Below are 14,810 nucleotides of genomic sequence, written 5' to 3'. Positions count from 1 at the left end.
TTCTGTCCTTTGGTGTCTTGACAAGGTTGCTCTCGGACGATTTCTTATTTCTGCCTTGTAGTAATATTTCTTTCTTCAACGACTGGTAGCTATTTCTCACACTCGCATTCACATTCGCACCTATTGTTTATCGTCATATTGGAATCTCGGCGACTATCAAACAAGCTTTCGTGGAAAGGGCACCGATTCAGATCCCATGTCAAGTTCCACTACTTATCTCTGCCGTCAAGGGCGGATAAATCGTGAGTGATAATGTTGCCAATTCAGGCGGTGGACATCGCCCCTTTCGAGTCATTTTGACTTGCACAACTACAGTTGATCTGTAAAAGGTGAACTTTACCCAAGCCTACGTTTGAAACGATAGCTTTTGTTCTTCCTTGTTGGAGTATGTGGACGCATGAACAGTATTCATTCAACGTCGAGCAAGTCGTTCACCGTTCTTGTTTTGTTTTTGTATCCGTGAATTCGGAACAAATCCCCTAGACATGGTTACGAAATGATTCTGTGGGCTGCAAGCTCGGCGGACTGAGAACGAAGGGTTGGCCAGTGCCCATTACGGCCTGTGAGTGTTCTGGTTTAGACAATTCGGGATGAGGGGATTGCCGAAGGAGGACCCCAGAGACCGGGTTGTTCAATAACAGCATTATTTTTAGGGTTGCCCAAAACAAACCATCTCTTCTCCGTACTTATATCTTACATGGCCTCCGTTTCGCTATCCCTCACCTTCCCTGTCTAATTTCCCCCTTGTACATCTAGTTGCATTGCTTTCTACGCTGTTCCCGATACCCCACGTCGCTGCTACGTTTTTCACGATCCTACTTCAATAATGCCTGCTGCAGCCAAAGTCTCGCAGTCCAAGAAAGCCGGAACATCCAAGACCAAAGGCGCGGTGCGCGCTAAGTCGGGATGTTACACGTGCAGGATCCGTCGCAAGGTTAGTTTCAATTTTATGATCGACGCCCAAGCGCCCGTACAGTATCGCTGACTTTGCTGGTGTGGCGTGGTCACAGAAGTGTGATGAGAACCCCAATGAACAAGGTCATTGTCGAACATGCGAACGCCTGAGGCTTCAATGCCTTGGCTTTGGTGCAAAACGCCCCGATTGGCTCAGGGTAAGGGGTACTTTGGAGGTATAATTCAGAAATTTGACGTCTTTTTCAGGAGAGCCGCAATGTTGTCGACCTACGAGAAAAGATCAAGTCTTTCCTCGCCTCTCAAGGGATGATCAAGGGGCACTCTGGATCTGGGCCCCGCAATGCTGATCAGGACCAGCCATTCTTGAGACTCACAGAAGATTCCTACCACAGTTCGTCGTCTGAGAGCCCTCAGTCTCAGACTCTTTCTTTGTCTCCTGATCATGATGATCTCCATCGTCGACACCATCACACCTCCGCCATGCGTGAGCAGCGCGAGCCCGCTTTCTATGCTCCTGCCATGGAGCCATACCCACATTCTGGTCGGTGGAGTCTCTTCTGTGATCTGTCCAATTCATGCTTATCTTTTTCAGGCTTGCACTCGACTATGAATCACGCAAGATCTTCCTCGCCCTACTCGAGCTCCTCTCTCGACGACTACCCTGCCACATACCACGGAATGCCTAATCAGTCCCATAGCTTAGTTGAATGTGAGACCCTGTACTATTAAATGTTGTAATAAATGTAGCACTTAACGAATTTCTTTCTTTGCCGTCAACAGCGTCAGCTCTCATTCCGTGCCGCAAAAGCTCATACTCACCCCTCTATCATGACCGTATTCTTTTTGCCGAGGACGAACCGCTGAATGGCCTGTTCGACGCTTTGAACGACACTGATTGGGTGCCACAATTTGCCTACCAACCCACTGGGACATATCTCCTTCCCAACCAGCTTGTCGATGACTTAGTGCAGTCATATGTCCACAACGTTATCAATATTCAATACCTACTCGGCGACCAAAACGTCCTGCCCAATATGATTTGGGAGGCCGTGAATCAGCATGATGTTGCACGACAAGCAGTAACGTTGCTGGCCAGAGTGTATTATGGACGCCAGCAACAGCCACAACAGATTGCTCTGACGGACCACATGAATAAAACGCTCCTTGCACAACTGCAAGGGGAGCTGCGCAAGGAAAATTTCGATGCTGACGACGCCATGGCCGCTCTCCATGTTGTGTCGATATTCCTATTCGATGGCGGCAAAGGGGCGTGGAACGAGTTTCTCGCCCTCGCTTCACGATATGTTGGCAATATTCTACGCCTTTCCCATTACAGAGGGTCTCGGGACGCGCTGCTCAACTGTAACGCCAAAGACGCTTTTATAATCAAGACCGTCTTGTGGTTCGACGTCCTTGCGTCTGTAACACTGCAGCGACCCCCCACAACTCTCACAGTCATTGACGAGATGTTTAACCCAATGCGATCCAGCATAGAAGAGACCTTTAACCCACAATATTCCATGATCTCGCCCATGGGCTGTGAGAACAAAGTTGTCTGGGCGCTCGCGAAAACCTCCGCCCTTTCCTGCTGGAAGAGGGACCAGATAAGAAGGGGCACTCTCAGCGTCCCCGAGCTCTACAAAAAAGCGATGGAAATTGATTCTCATCTCGAGAGAGATCCTAACCAGCCGTATCCCCCTCCCCTCAACCCTTTGGATGCCCGCGAAATCTCTCGTACGTTCGCCGCAGAAATTTTCCGCACCTCAACGCGACTTTTCCTCCGGACCATCGTCAATGGCGACTATCCCCATGTCAAAGATGTTCGACAGGGTGTCGAAGATACATTTAACAGCATCAAAGCACTTGGCCTTGATTACACCGTTTATCCTTCGGTAGTACGGAGCACAGTCTTCGGGTTATACATTTGTGGTGCCCTCACAGAAAGGCCTGAGCACCGTGCGACTCTTCGCACTTACCTCAGTACCGGATCGATGAGCAAGGGTGTTGGCAATTGTATCACCATCCTCCAGCTTCTCGAGGAAATCTGGAGCTCACGAAATCCCAAAAGCACAAGTCCTGTGGATTGGCTTGGTCCATTAGCGAAAGCGGACATTCTTCTTGTTTGATTTTTTTTGATTTTTTTTTTTTCGAACGGACTCTCTCTTTGCTTTCTCGACTGTGATGGTTTCATTTCCTTGAAACTACTACATACGCATATCTCTGACTCCCTCCTCTCCATTTTTATGCCGTCAAGGTTGTACAACATGTTACCACATACACATCATTTCATTCCCAACCGTGCATTTAACGTCGAAATAGACATTGAACCCCATCCCACTCTAGCCGATCAGCAGGATCACAATGAAACGAGATAGCCTCTCGGTACGTAAGAGATTTAACCAAAAATGCTTCCGTCAGCCCACGGTTGTTTTTTATTGTTTATCTGAGGCACGACGGTACAGCCGCAATAATATGATCGTGAGGCACATGGAAGCAGAGTCCTTTCAGATTCCCTGTTGCGAAGGTTTCGCTGTTTATGTAAGCTTTCCTCCGTGGTCCCCCTCCGAATTTCATTCGCATTCGGTGCGGTGCTATAACATTGTTCTTTCAAAAGAAGCTGAAGATGGTGGAGGAATCCCAGAATATCATACGGAAGAGTTTTTACCGGAGCCAACCGTCTGCCGGATCGCTTGCGTGGTATGTCCGATGAAGAGGGAGGATTGAAGATATCGCAGAACAAATGTAGACAGCCCTGGAGAGTGTCCAGTGGTGAATCTGGCGATCGACTTCCAGAGTTGGAAACGAACAGGGTAATGCCCACCAATAGCCAGTCTTCAAGTATCTCTACCGAAATAAAGGAATCGCCCCAGCCATGTCGGTGCTCTTTGACTCCTGCCTCGACGTATCTGTGTAAGCTCCTTGGAAACAACCCATCACCTGTCTCATCCGTGGAACCTTATATGGTCCATTCCTCCCCCTCCTTCTTTGTCGGTATCTGACCAGTGATTTGCCCGATTTTCCTACGGACCCTTTACTCTTAATCACGTATAACAAATTGCGCCGACCGCCTCAAGCCTTTTCTCTTAACTTGCCTCAGTGCCCTATCAAAAATACTTGAACTAGTCTCACTCACTTTCAACTTATCGAATGGCATACAGAAGCCATACTTCCTCGACTAGTGGAAGCCAGTCTCCCTCATCCTCTACCAACGTCTCCCCTGAAACACAGCCAACCTCCCTCGACGAGATGACTCCCGCCACCGAAGAGAACGATGCAAGCGGGCAGAGTGCCCAAGGAACGCCTAGCCGAACACGGTCACATAATTCAGGAAAAGGAGGTTGTTGGTAAGTTCGTTCGATATGTCCGTCCTAGCCGGGGTTAACACACCACTAGGACATGTCGCGTCCGACGAAAAGTTAGTGGACTGGCGATATGATTGAAACGCGTTATTGATCCGACCCACAGAAATGCGACGAGCAACGCGAAGGCGACTCATGTAAAACCTGTCGACGTCTAACGATCAAGTGTTTGGGTTGGGGACCAAGACGACCCGACTGGATGAGGGTGAGCTGAGATGACCGTTTCCCATATTGATCATCATCAACGTTCCGCCGCAGGATAAGAAAAACGTCGACGATTACAAAGCCAGTATCAAAGCCCAGTTGTCCCGTGCAGGCTTAATTCGTGGACAACCCCGTCATAACCCAATTCAAGCCTCATCACAGAGGCCGCGGTCGCGTCATGTACCGGCCACAGAAATAGCTTCTACCTCAAACAATCAAACTGAATATACATTTCACCAATATGGCGACGCACCTTATGGCCAGAACCATCATTCGCAGCTGATGCCCGGATTGTCCGGTAGGTGATGATGCAGTGCTGGCTGTGCGATCGAACTTAAGTTTAGATATTGCAGGAGCATCTAATTCAACGCTCGATACACTTACCACAGCACCGTACGTTGATGTGAACCTCAATGGGTTTGACCCATATTCCCCTTCCATGTCGTCATCAGTTTCGACCTTCCCCGTGGGACCAGACCCACTCGCTGATCAATTCCCACTCTTCCCTTCCCAGTCCATTGGGAACGACCACTTGGGGTTCTTAGAGCCTCCCTCTGCTATCTCTCCTTTCGCGGTCCCAGTTGGGCAAACTGCCCTTCATGAAGAATTGGTTATGCACTACTTTGATCATGTGTGCAAGATGCAGTTCACCTTTGCAGGCGAGATCTTCACCAACGTCACGTATACGGTATGACCCCTGTAATGTGTAAAAACTGCAGAAGGCTTACACCATTCTGTAGGCGGTAATGGATGAGCCACGAGGAGCAGTGACGCACGCAATTTGCGCACTCGCTGACCTTCACTCAACACAGATGCGGGTATCCCAAGGACTGGAAGCACCCAACCCTCATCCAGAAACGTCCACAGCAATGTACCTCCGACACGAGGCGCTCTTCAAGCTGGAGAGCAACAAGGAGCATCGAGGTGGATGGAGCGAAAGCGACGCAATCGCTGCGTTGCATCTTGTGAGCTTTTCTCAACTGTCGGGCGGAGGAGCGGACTGGGAAACTCCTTTCGATATTCTTTGCCAATGGCTTCTTCAAACTGGCTTACCCATTGCTGAGAATCCTCGCCTATCCTTCCCGGTCCTGAGCCCAGCTTCCCAACTCATTATCAAGACAATTCTCGTATGTCATTGAGCCTTTTCCCTGAGAATGTTTGCTCAAACCCCCTTAGTGGTTCGATATCTTCTCAAGCTTGTCATTGGTACGACCCCCCAAGTTCACGACGCTCTGGAAGCGCCTTCTCGATGACCAGAACGACTACTGGGGAAACAGTAGCACGATGGATATGCAGGCATTGACGGGGTGCCCCAACGATGCTATGCTGGCAATCGCCGACATATCAGCGTTGGCTCACTGGAAATCAACGCAACAACGGAATGGCACTCTGAGCTTCCCAGAACTTGTCCTACGTGGGAATTCCATTGAGCAACACATTCGTCGGTACCAAGCAGACCAGCCCACCATCGCGGACTCGGTCCAGGGGCTTCCTACGCCCGGCGACGCCATGCTTCCGACTGATGAACAACGAATTTTGGCGGCTGCGATTTTCCGAGAGACATCTATGTTGTACCTACACACGATATTGAGCACACCTACTCCTGGTACGTCAAACGAAATGATTTTTTGTTGTTGGGATGCTTACCTTCCACACGTTCTGAAGGCGTCCCCGAAATCAGTTCCTCTGTAGATGCCATTGTTGATCATTTCACTCGATTATCTCCTTCAAATATAGACCGAGCGCTGGTGTTTCCCATATGTCTCGCGGGTTGCATGACCAATGATTCGACCCGGAGAGATTTTCTCAAAGGCCGCTTCCGTGGGTTGAATGAAAGTTACGGGAACCTCCTCCAAACACGTCTTTTGATGGAGGCTGTATGGCAGAAACGCGATGTGGGTGGTGAAGCTGCCGATCTACGAGAGAGCATTCGCGAGCAGGGACTACAACTGCTTCTTATCTGACTGATATCTGCTTAGTGCGAACGTCAGCGTACCTTACGTGGACTCGGCTAATTTCCTTACTCTCGATCCCTCCCCTCCCCATCGACTGTATCGCTACGGAACAAAATTATATATTATTAGCTGTATTATTTATGCCTAGAAATGACAATTTACCTTCATCGCCCGATCTCAGATTTCAAGAGCGCCCGAGCTTTAAACAATGCAGCGCTGGGCACCAAAAAGGACTTGCGCGCAAGGAGTGTGGCGAGCGGTGATGAAGAGGGAAGGAGAGGCCCTTCAACGTGGCGTAGCAAACGCTGCCATTCCGTTCGACGATGGACGGTTCACCTTCGTTTTCACCTGGTCGTGTGCTTCATCAGATCCCTGCTTGGTCAATCAATTCTCTTCGTCAAATAGGCTCCGCGCGTAAGAATGAAACGAGAACATACTTGCTGGAGGTTTTTCAAGGCCTCTCGGGTATCATGTAGTCAGAACAGTTTCTCATAACTTATTCAGAGAACAAGTTCATTGCGGAACATCTGTATATCCCGCATTCGCCGGGAAAGGATACGGAGGACGTTAAAGCAAGTTGCCAGTGCAGAAAAGTGTAACATGAAGCTTTGCAGGTTACTTGACAACTTGTGCGATCTATGGTGTTTTGAGAGAGAAGGTTGGGGGGGGGAAGGAGTTGGGCACAGGTGAGGCGTTGCGAGTTTATACCGGTTCCACCGGGAAACATTTGTTTGGTTTGTTTGGCGTCTGTTTGGTGGCGCCTCACCTGACTCTTGCACTCACAATATCAAGGGGAGACAACCGCCAAGATTAGATATGGGCGCATTTTTTTTGTCAAGAAAGGATCTCTACAGGCGTCGCTTCCCAAAAATCAGCGCTCATTCGACGCCCACACTTCAAAAGCGACGCCACAGCGTTGCCTTCACTCGACTTGAAGTTAGTCTTCCCTTCACCAATAATAACTATTGCATGCCTCGTCATATGAGCGTAGTCTTGAGTGTTTTTCGTCAGTGTTGAAGTTGATGACCATTATTCGTCTTACTCAAGTTGATTTCCAAATTATAGGAACCCTGAAAAATCTCTAGCGGCCAGCACCTTTTGAGGAGAGCTTTTGACAGTGATAGGTACCAACCCTATGCCAAGAAGTTAGTGCCTTGTGCGGCGGCGTGCCGTAGAGACATCTACGGAGTCCTTAAGTTATTCACCCAAGGCAATGCCGAAATTTTGGTCGTGCAAACCCTCTTGTATTGCCACAACTCTACATAATATCGATGAGTGGATGTAACGATCCTGTTGGTCTGTCTTGCGAACCTCGCCCATTTATGCGAACAAACGAACCTCTGGGGATAAAAGGGTTGACTCGAGCTATCACTTCCGCCTGCTCATCGATGGCCAGTGGCTAACCCAATCCACACTCAATGTTTTCGATTCGAAATAAAATGTTGCAAGGCTTTGAACAGTCAAGGAATGAAATTTTCATGCAGGGGGAGATGTGATTCTGTGCGTTCATTTGATCTACCTCAAACATCTCTGGCATCTCGGAGTTTGTGTTGCAGGCTAATCTTCTCACCCATACACAGACATTGACGAGTACCCTCCTTGGATACTCACCAGTATTCTGTAACTGGATCATAACGTTTTGTAGGCAGCCGGTTTCTCATCTCCCAGGCGCGCTGTTTGTCATATCTTGTACGCCTTTCTCCGCCCATGAAGTTTGTCGCTACGCATCGGTATATCATAATGTAATTCTTGCAGAAAGAACAAGTACGGAGGGAATAATCTACCGCAATGATCTGGATTCGAATTCTAGTTCTAATCAAGACTGCTTGGGCCAACTATCACGACTTCGTTAACCGCGCCTTGAGGCCTACTGCAATCCTGGATGCGGTCAATGCTCTTCCGGCGTGAACCCTCTCCGTCTACTAAGCTGGGATTTTCACGTAGCCCCCAAATCTCGAGATTCTCTCCCGCAGCCAGCGGACCTGAAGGGCCCGTTACTGATGGCATCGTACTTGGTTCTCACAACATCTTCACCGATCTTTGGGGCTCCAGTTGTCGAAAGCAGAAAACTCATACATAACGGTTTCGTTGGGCTTCCGTGACGTTGATACTTGTGTTCCATTCCGCCTGCCAATGAGTTTCGACAGTATGGTGTGATCCTTGCCAGTTCGCCACGGATGAGGTATAGCGCGTATGGCGTTCGTTACCTTCTGAACTTGGTAATACTCTATTGGGTTGTACATTTGAGGGGTCTAATCTCACAGCTATCGATAGACCAGATTCCAAAACGCTCTGCTTAGTGATTTTATTTACTTTTGGAGCTGTCCAAACAACTATTACGGCCAGCCATTTGGCGGGCATTGCCTTCCCACCCCTTCTCGCTTGTTGCGTATATAGTCATAGATTCCCAGTCAGGTTGTTTGCACATACCCTGAGGCTCCACAAATAAACAGAATCATTAAGCGGAGCGTTTTAAAATTTGGTCTATCGATACCTCGTTAGCTGCAACGCCCAAACGATCGTCGATACAAATTTGGCTTTCCAGGTCCACCCATTGTCGAAATGAAATGAATTCATATACGATCAAGAAGATAAATCGAGAGGTCAGGCTATGACCAAAGATATACAAGAGTTGGACCAAACCTATATACTATTTGGGGAAACTAGAAATTAAGGTAGTCCATCCTCCCAACGTGCCCATCCCAAAGATGCCAATAAACAAGAACAACACTTCCGCATCTATGGTCGACTTCATAACATTTCCGATGCCCGTAATCCGATGTTAGTTGCGAGGGCCAAAAATAGGACAAAGCACAATACGGTGGGTCCGTATTTATCGTAATACAACCCATCCGCACGTCGTTCCCGCAGTCTGTACGACCGATAGAGGAAGATACCCGCAGCATAAGCGATAGAGAGCAACGCGGCGAAGGTGAAGAACCATGCACTGATTAAACCTCGCGGGTCGTCTGGGGGTATGAAGTTTAGCAATGTTGTGGCAATAGAGCCGATGAAGACAGCGTTATTAAGCCATTTCTGAAAAATCGTCAGAAAAATGAAAACGAGAGATTGCAAGGAAAACGGGAACGTACAAGGAAAGTCCTTTCCGCAGCAAAGTACACCTTCGGTTCTATGCGAACAGGGACTGCGATTTTTTTACCAGCAGGCGCAGACCAGTTACGTTCCAAAATACGGTCGTCCGCACCGGGTTTGATCCCGCCAAGTGCGGGATTTTCGCCTTCCGTTTCGCTATTTCCACCTTCATCGTTGTTCTCGTTATCACGATATCCATTCCCACTCTCCTCTGCTCTTCGCCTGGCGTCTCTCGCACCCCTCAGCTTCGTCTTCAACGTTTCATCAAACGCAGATGACGGGGCCAATGGGTCGATAGACAACGTCCGGGTTTTTAACGTGGATGAGATAGTAGACTTCTCGCGATGGTGTTTGGGCTTTCTACGGCGACCAACTTCGCTAGTCTCGGGCGACTCGTCCTCCTCATTGTTTCCCTCGGCTTCAAAGTTGCTTCTGCTCTTCTCCTTCTCCTTCTCCTTAGACGACGTGACGCCCTTCGCTTCGTCCTCTTCTCGTCTCTCCTTCAGCATCTGTTCACGGAAAGCTATGGCGGCTTTGACTTCGTCGCCACTTAGACCTGTGCGTTTGTCTTCATCCTTCGCTATTGAAAGGTCGGCGTCGTCATCCTCTTCACCTTCTGACAGAGGCTCTGTGTAGGAGGGCGTCGAAGGAGAGTGAGAACCAGCGGAGCTCTGTCTTGAAGTGCCTTTGCTGACGATGGTAGATGGCCGTTCAATCACGCTGAGGTAGCCGGTATCTGGTTTCAGAATATCGACGTCCACTGGATAAAGCACGCCTTGATAAGCCACGGACGGGGTTAACGATGCCAGAATACTTTACTTTGGGGAAGCCAGAATGGGACCAAGTCCACACGATTTGGAAGGAGAGTGGCGCAACCGTGTATAAATTTACTGTTGTACACATATCAGCGAGCCTCCGCATGGGCAAGGTAAGAGGACGTACCTAAACTTAGGCACGGCTTCGACAAGATGGGATTGAACGAGCTCTTGAACCCATTCTGGTGGTTGTTGGCCAAACTGGGTCTGCAATTTCACCTCCAGTACGCCATACCTGCAGGGCATTAGGAAGGGCAATTGTCAGAAGAAAAGAAAGCATTTACGCACTTGAATATCTCCTTGTCTTCAGGAGGGACTTGTTCAAAGGGAAAGTCGATACCCGCATCTGTGCGACGCCAGTTATCTTTTGAACGAGCCCGGCCATCCCAATTGTCCTCGCGGACCAAGGTTAACTCTGTGTCGAGGGAGATACGCACACGGGCGTCGCCAGGAAGTTGGAACGCAGTTCGGTTGTAGAACGAACGCATCACTAGGAAATTTCTGTAAAAACGAAGAAAGCGATACTACAAGCGAAAGACTCACCAGGTTGAAGCTTCTTCGTCAAGACAGCATACTGCACCTCGTTAGCAAGCTGGATCATCGAATCCACCTCCTGCTGAGACTTTTTACCCTTTTTCACGAGAGCCTGGAAATCGACATCGACGGTGTAGTCTCCACGCAAAAAGTCGTTGACTTGATGTTCTTTGAGAGGGAATCGAGCTTTGACGGATTTCTCTCCGGTCCAATCTTCTCTGTGTGTCTTACGCTCGACGAAAATCTACGATTTTCTTTCAAAATTACGAAATCGGGGATGTTCGCAAGCAAGCCTTACAGTTTTGTTGTCAATATCGCCATACCACCTAAGCCGGATAGCCTCTGCGCCTTCAGTTTTCTCCAGACGGCCTAAATAAAGTTCGAGCTCTTCGTTATCGAAGTATATTGACGTGATGGCTATGGAGAGTGAGAAGATGAGCACGGGTGGTTCGCGATATCACCTACCAGAATCCTTTGGTTCAAACTCCTTCTCGGCATTAAAAACTATGGGTTCGGGTTAACTTTGCCACCATAACTTCTTGTAGAATTACGCACCCAAGACGGGTAGATGTCTTAAGATGGCCAACTTGAGTGACACGAGATTGTCCGGATGTACCTAGAGAGCGTAGTCAGGTGCGTCCTGCACATCTGTACAGGAGGGTCACAACTTACCCAATATTTCGTTGTTTGTCTGACAAACGCACTTTGGTTGCCTCCTGCACTTGAATCACCCTGGATAGGGTGCCCCCTCGTCCGCACCAGGTCGTACAACTTGGACAACTTGACGATGAGTGCGTCCCAATTATATTTGTAGAAGGGTCGCTTTTCCAGGTAATCTTGAATGAAAGACGTTTTGAGTTGCATTCCGGTTTGTTTCTGTTAGCGAGGTAAGTATGAAATTTCAGCGAAATAGAATGTCGCTAACGTCGTGTTTCTGAATGGAGCATGGATAAGTTTGACATCTTGATAAGGATTCGAAGGACGTACTTTCAAGATCTTCATGAAGCCGGTAATATTCAGCTTGGTGTAGAGAGCCAAGTCGTGCACATCGGCAACGAGTATGGCTACTTCTTCCTCAAGACCGTGAAAACGATCTTCGAGGGCTTCAAAGGATTCGTCAGTGTCGTTTCCGTCATCATCATCATCTAGGTCATCATCAGAACCACCGTCGTGCGCGTAAGGATCCTCCTGATGCTGCTGGCTCTCAAGGTCGGGTCGAGAACCGGGGGGAGAAGTTTCGCCTTCCCTGTTTGACTGCAATTCCTCTGCCACGAGACGCTTAACATCTTTCTCCGCTTCCCGAATACGGCGAGAGAGTTCAGATGTCTGAATATAGGCCGTTTTAGCTGAGTTCACTAGGCGGGAATGATGAAACGCGCCTTTGACATCTGGAAATCATGAATCTTGTCAAGCTCTTTCTCGAGCAGCAAGGTAAACTCTTGCTCGTCTTTCGGCCCCCAACCGTGACTGGTTGTACGAGCCTATAATGAAATACAACGTCATAGGTGATATCAGCACGAGGTGCGAGGGTAGCGGACCTTTAGTTCACGTTTGAGGTGATTGTAATCGAGATAGAATGGTCGCCATTCGTTATATAAATCGGTCTGGAAGCTGGTTCAGTTCAAGGAAGTAAGCAGGAAAGAGTTAGACACTTACGCTAATTTTTGTACCGAACTTCATTTGAACGACAGAATCAGTTGCAGCAGAAGAATTGGACACTCACGCCCGCTAGAGCAGGGAAAGATGGCTACGTTGGCAGAGGCTTCGCAGTTTCTTATGTTCCCAGCCGCAGAAACGAAGAACGAACGTGCGTGCCAAGACCCGATGATCTCATGTCTTTATTTAGATCAGTCACAATAGATGTCAGTTGTCACCTAAGCCGACTAACTCGATTTTACTTACGGATACAAAATTCATCACAATTTTAGTCTTGACGATGTCTGCTGCCGCTCATCCTTCTTACTCCTCCACCTCCACATCTACTCGCCGTCCACGTCTCAATGGCCGCAGTTCTTCCTCGGGGGACATAGCGAGGACTAAGATTCTCCTTCTTGGGTTGCGCAGGTCCGCCGATCAGCCCCGCCTCTTTGTACTTCCACTGACGGACCCAGAGCGGGAAAAACGTCCATCCAGCAGGTCCTTTTCAACAATTTACCCCCAAAGCAGACATTCTATCTTGAAACGACAATTCGCATCGTGAAGCATGCTGTCGAGTTGGTCTCAAAAGCTCGACATTCATCTGAAGGTTGCTGAACTACGCGCTTCACTAGCACAGTCATTCCTCTTGAAATATGGGATTGCCCCGGAAACGTAACCGTGGAAACGCTTGGAACCCCTCTATCTCAATTCTCGACCATTATCTTTGTCATCGACATCCGAGTAAGCGTCTCCAGCGTGCATCTATTCAGCCTCTTAATTACCGTTCCGTAAAGGATTTATATAACAAACCGATATCAACACTCGTCGAGTTTATCGTCGCGGCGGATCAGCAGAACCCGAACATTGGCTTGGAGGTCTTTGTTCACAAGGCGGAAAAACTCCAAGATGATGATAAGATTGGTGCGCCTCTCCGTTCTCAAGCGCCAACTCGAGTTCTCATTCCCGTGAAGAGAGTTTCCGGCAAATCCACGAGCGTGTATTAGATCGCCTGTTGGATATTTCTCCGGACTATGAGCAGATTCAGCTCAACTTTCACCTAACATCTGTTTATGACCATTCCCTCCATGAAGCCTTCTCGCGTGTCCTCCACAAACTCGTACCCACTCTTCCATATCTCGAAGAAATCCTCAACGTGTTTTGCGCGGTGAGATTATTGTCTACACCCGATTTTGCATCATCTGAAACCCTCCCAGAATTCGCAAGCGCCAAAAGCGTTCCTTTTTGACATAAGATCGCGTTTATACATCGCAACAGATGCATCACCCGTAGATTCCGCCACTCATAACCTATTTTGTGACTACCTTCTCATGCTAAACTCATTTGGACCCCTATACAAGTGTGTTTTCAAAGTTTCTGCCGTACTTTAAATCTCATTTTTCACAGGTCTATGGGCCCAGGCCGCCAGCGCCAGATTTCACCACTGACACCACCACCCTCTGCATCGTCGAGTACTTCGCGCTCTTCTCCTTCGCTCTCGTCGTCTGACACGACATCACCCCCAACCACACCAACACCATCTACCGTGGAGACAACTAGTCGTAAACACCCCAAGGAGTTGTTTTATCCAAGCGCTGCTACCTCTCTTCACCCTGCAACTCCGGGAACTACGCTGACATACCACTTGATCACACCCTATCTGGCGCTCCTTGCGCTCCTGCCGACGAATGTGTATGAGGGGCGACGGGGTTTATTGGAGTACAACGTCGTCTTCTTCCGAGAGGGAGTGCAGGAGATTTGCGAGACGGAAAGGGAGGCGAGGGGAGGTGGTTAGGGTGTGGATGATTTGGAATTTGCGTTCCCTTGATCTTTGACATTGTTCCTGGTAGGCAAAGAGACAAGGGCGCCAGTGCTGACATCCAGAACCAGAAGGGTTGCTGGTCTCACAATCTTCAGACCTCGGAACTTTGTGTCAATGCTGCACTCCACGGTATCAGCAAAGTGTACTTTTTTTTTAGTACAGTTCATGGGTTTTGGGCAAAAGATCTGTTTATAACTCAATACTACCGTGGTCTGCGTCATCCTACTACTACTTAAGGACACTCTCGTGAAGAGCTACATGCAGGTTCGTTCATTCTACAAATTGTTGGGGAAAGCATAGTCATCGATCGAGTTGCCTTACTATTTATTACTCTCGAACGATGCCAGTGGGACCATATTCATGCGAACGATCACGTGACGTGTACGGAACCAAAATTTCGTTGGGGAATGTACGGTTTGGGTGGGGTCAGGGCCATATAAGTATATCTTCTAGCCCTTCCTTGGACCCTTTGCTAAGT

At 48.6% G+C, this 14,810-nt stretch overlaps 6 protein-coding genes across 6 annotated transcripts; 4 read left to right on the top strand and 2 right to left on the bottom strand.

The window, feature by feature from the left end:
* Positions 1-826: 826 nt before the first annotated feature.
* Positions 827-3,041, top strand: LACBIDRAFT_296989 (uncharacterized protein; the record flags this gene model as incomplete). The annotated part of the gene is made up of 5 exons (XM_001880813.1): positions 827-934; positions 1,011-1,112; positions 1,162-1,456; positions 1,508-1,624; positions 1,696-3,041. 5 exons carry the CDS (start codon positions 827-829, stop codon positions 3,039-3,041), a joined length of 1,968 nt encoding a protein of 655 aa, XP_001880848.1.
* Positions 3,042-4,062: 1,021 nt separating this feature from the next.
* LACBIDRAFT_296988 (uncharacterized protein) lies at positions 4,063-6,442 on the top strand (the record flags this gene model as incomplete). Its single annotated transcript, XM_001880812.1, has 8 exons — positions 4,063-4,259; positions 4,309-4,330; positions 4,381-4,479; positions 4,533-4,776; positions 4,832-5,166; positions 5,219-5,605; positions 5,655-6,084; positions 6,144-6,442. 8 exons carry the CDS (start codon positions 4,063-4,065, stop codon positions 6,440-6,442), a joined length of 2,013 nt encoding a protein of 670 aa, XP_001880847.1.
* Positions 6,443-7,249: 807 nt separating this feature from the next.
* Positions 7,250-7,619, top strand: LACBIDRAFT_296987 (uncharacterized protein; the record flags this gene model as incomplete). The annotated part of the gene is made up of 2 exons (XM_001880811.1): positions 7,250-7,439; positions 7,499-7,619. 2 exons carry the CDS (start codon positions 7,250-7,252, stop codon positions 7,516-7,518), a joined length of 210 nt encoding a protein of 69 aa, XP_001880846.1. The 3' UTR covers positions 7,519-7,619.
* Positions 7,620-8,503: 884 nt separating this feature from the next.
* On the bottom strand, positions 8,504-8,794 carry LACBIDRAFT_296986 (uncharacterized protein; the record flags this gene model as incomplete). The annotated part of the gene is made up of 1 exon (XM_001880583.1): positions 8,504-8,794. One exon carries the CDS (start codon positions 8,792-8,794, stop codon positions 8,504-8,506), a length of 291 nt encoding a protein of 96 aa, XP_001880618.1.
* Positions 8,795-9,056: 262 nt separating this feature from the next.
* Positions 9,057-12,555, bottom strand: LACBIDRAFT_190534 (uncharacterized protein; the record flags this gene model as incomplete). The annotated part of the gene is made up of 16 exons (XM_001880582.1): positions 9,057-9,469; positions 9,526-9,955; positions 9,989-10,286; positions 10,346-10,416; positions 10,469-10,576; positions 10,630-10,831; positions 10,885-11,119; positions 11,174-11,292; positions 11,341-11,379; positions 11,431-11,491; positions 11,548-11,751; positions 11,801-11,809; positions 11,863-12,221; positions 12,251-12,356; positions 12,414-12,479; positions 12,532-12,555. 16 exons carry the CDS (start codon positions 12,553-12,555, stop codon positions 9,185-9,187), a joined length of 2,616 nt encoding a protein of 871 aa, XP_001880617.1. The 3' UTR covers positions 9,057-9,184.
* A 429-nt stretch (positions 12,556-12,984) lies between these two features.
* LACBIDRAFT_235071 (uncharacterized protein) lies at positions 12,985-13,901 on the top strand (the record flags this gene model as incomplete). Its single annotated transcript, XM_001880810.1, has 5 exons — positions 12,985-13,088; positions 13,146-13,254; positions 13,308-13,434; positions 13,485-13,678; positions 13,728-13,901. Coding segments are annotated over 5 exons (708 nt in total), but the record flags the coding sequence as incomplete, so codon positions are not given.
* Between the last annotated feature and the right edge of the window lie 909 nt (positions 13,902-14,810).

This window comes from Laccaria bicolor, genomic scaffold (assembly GCF_000143565.1).
Source record: "Laccaria bicolor S238N-H82 LACBIscaffold_11 genomic scaffold, whole genome shotgun sequence".
Classification (NCBI taxonomy): domain Eukaryota; kingdom Fungi; phylum Basidiomycota; class Agaricomycetes; order Agaricales; family Hydnangiaceae; genus Laccaria; species Laccaria bicolor.
Note: the sequence above shows the minus strand (reverse complement) of the source record. Positions and strands in the feature narration are given on the sequence as shown.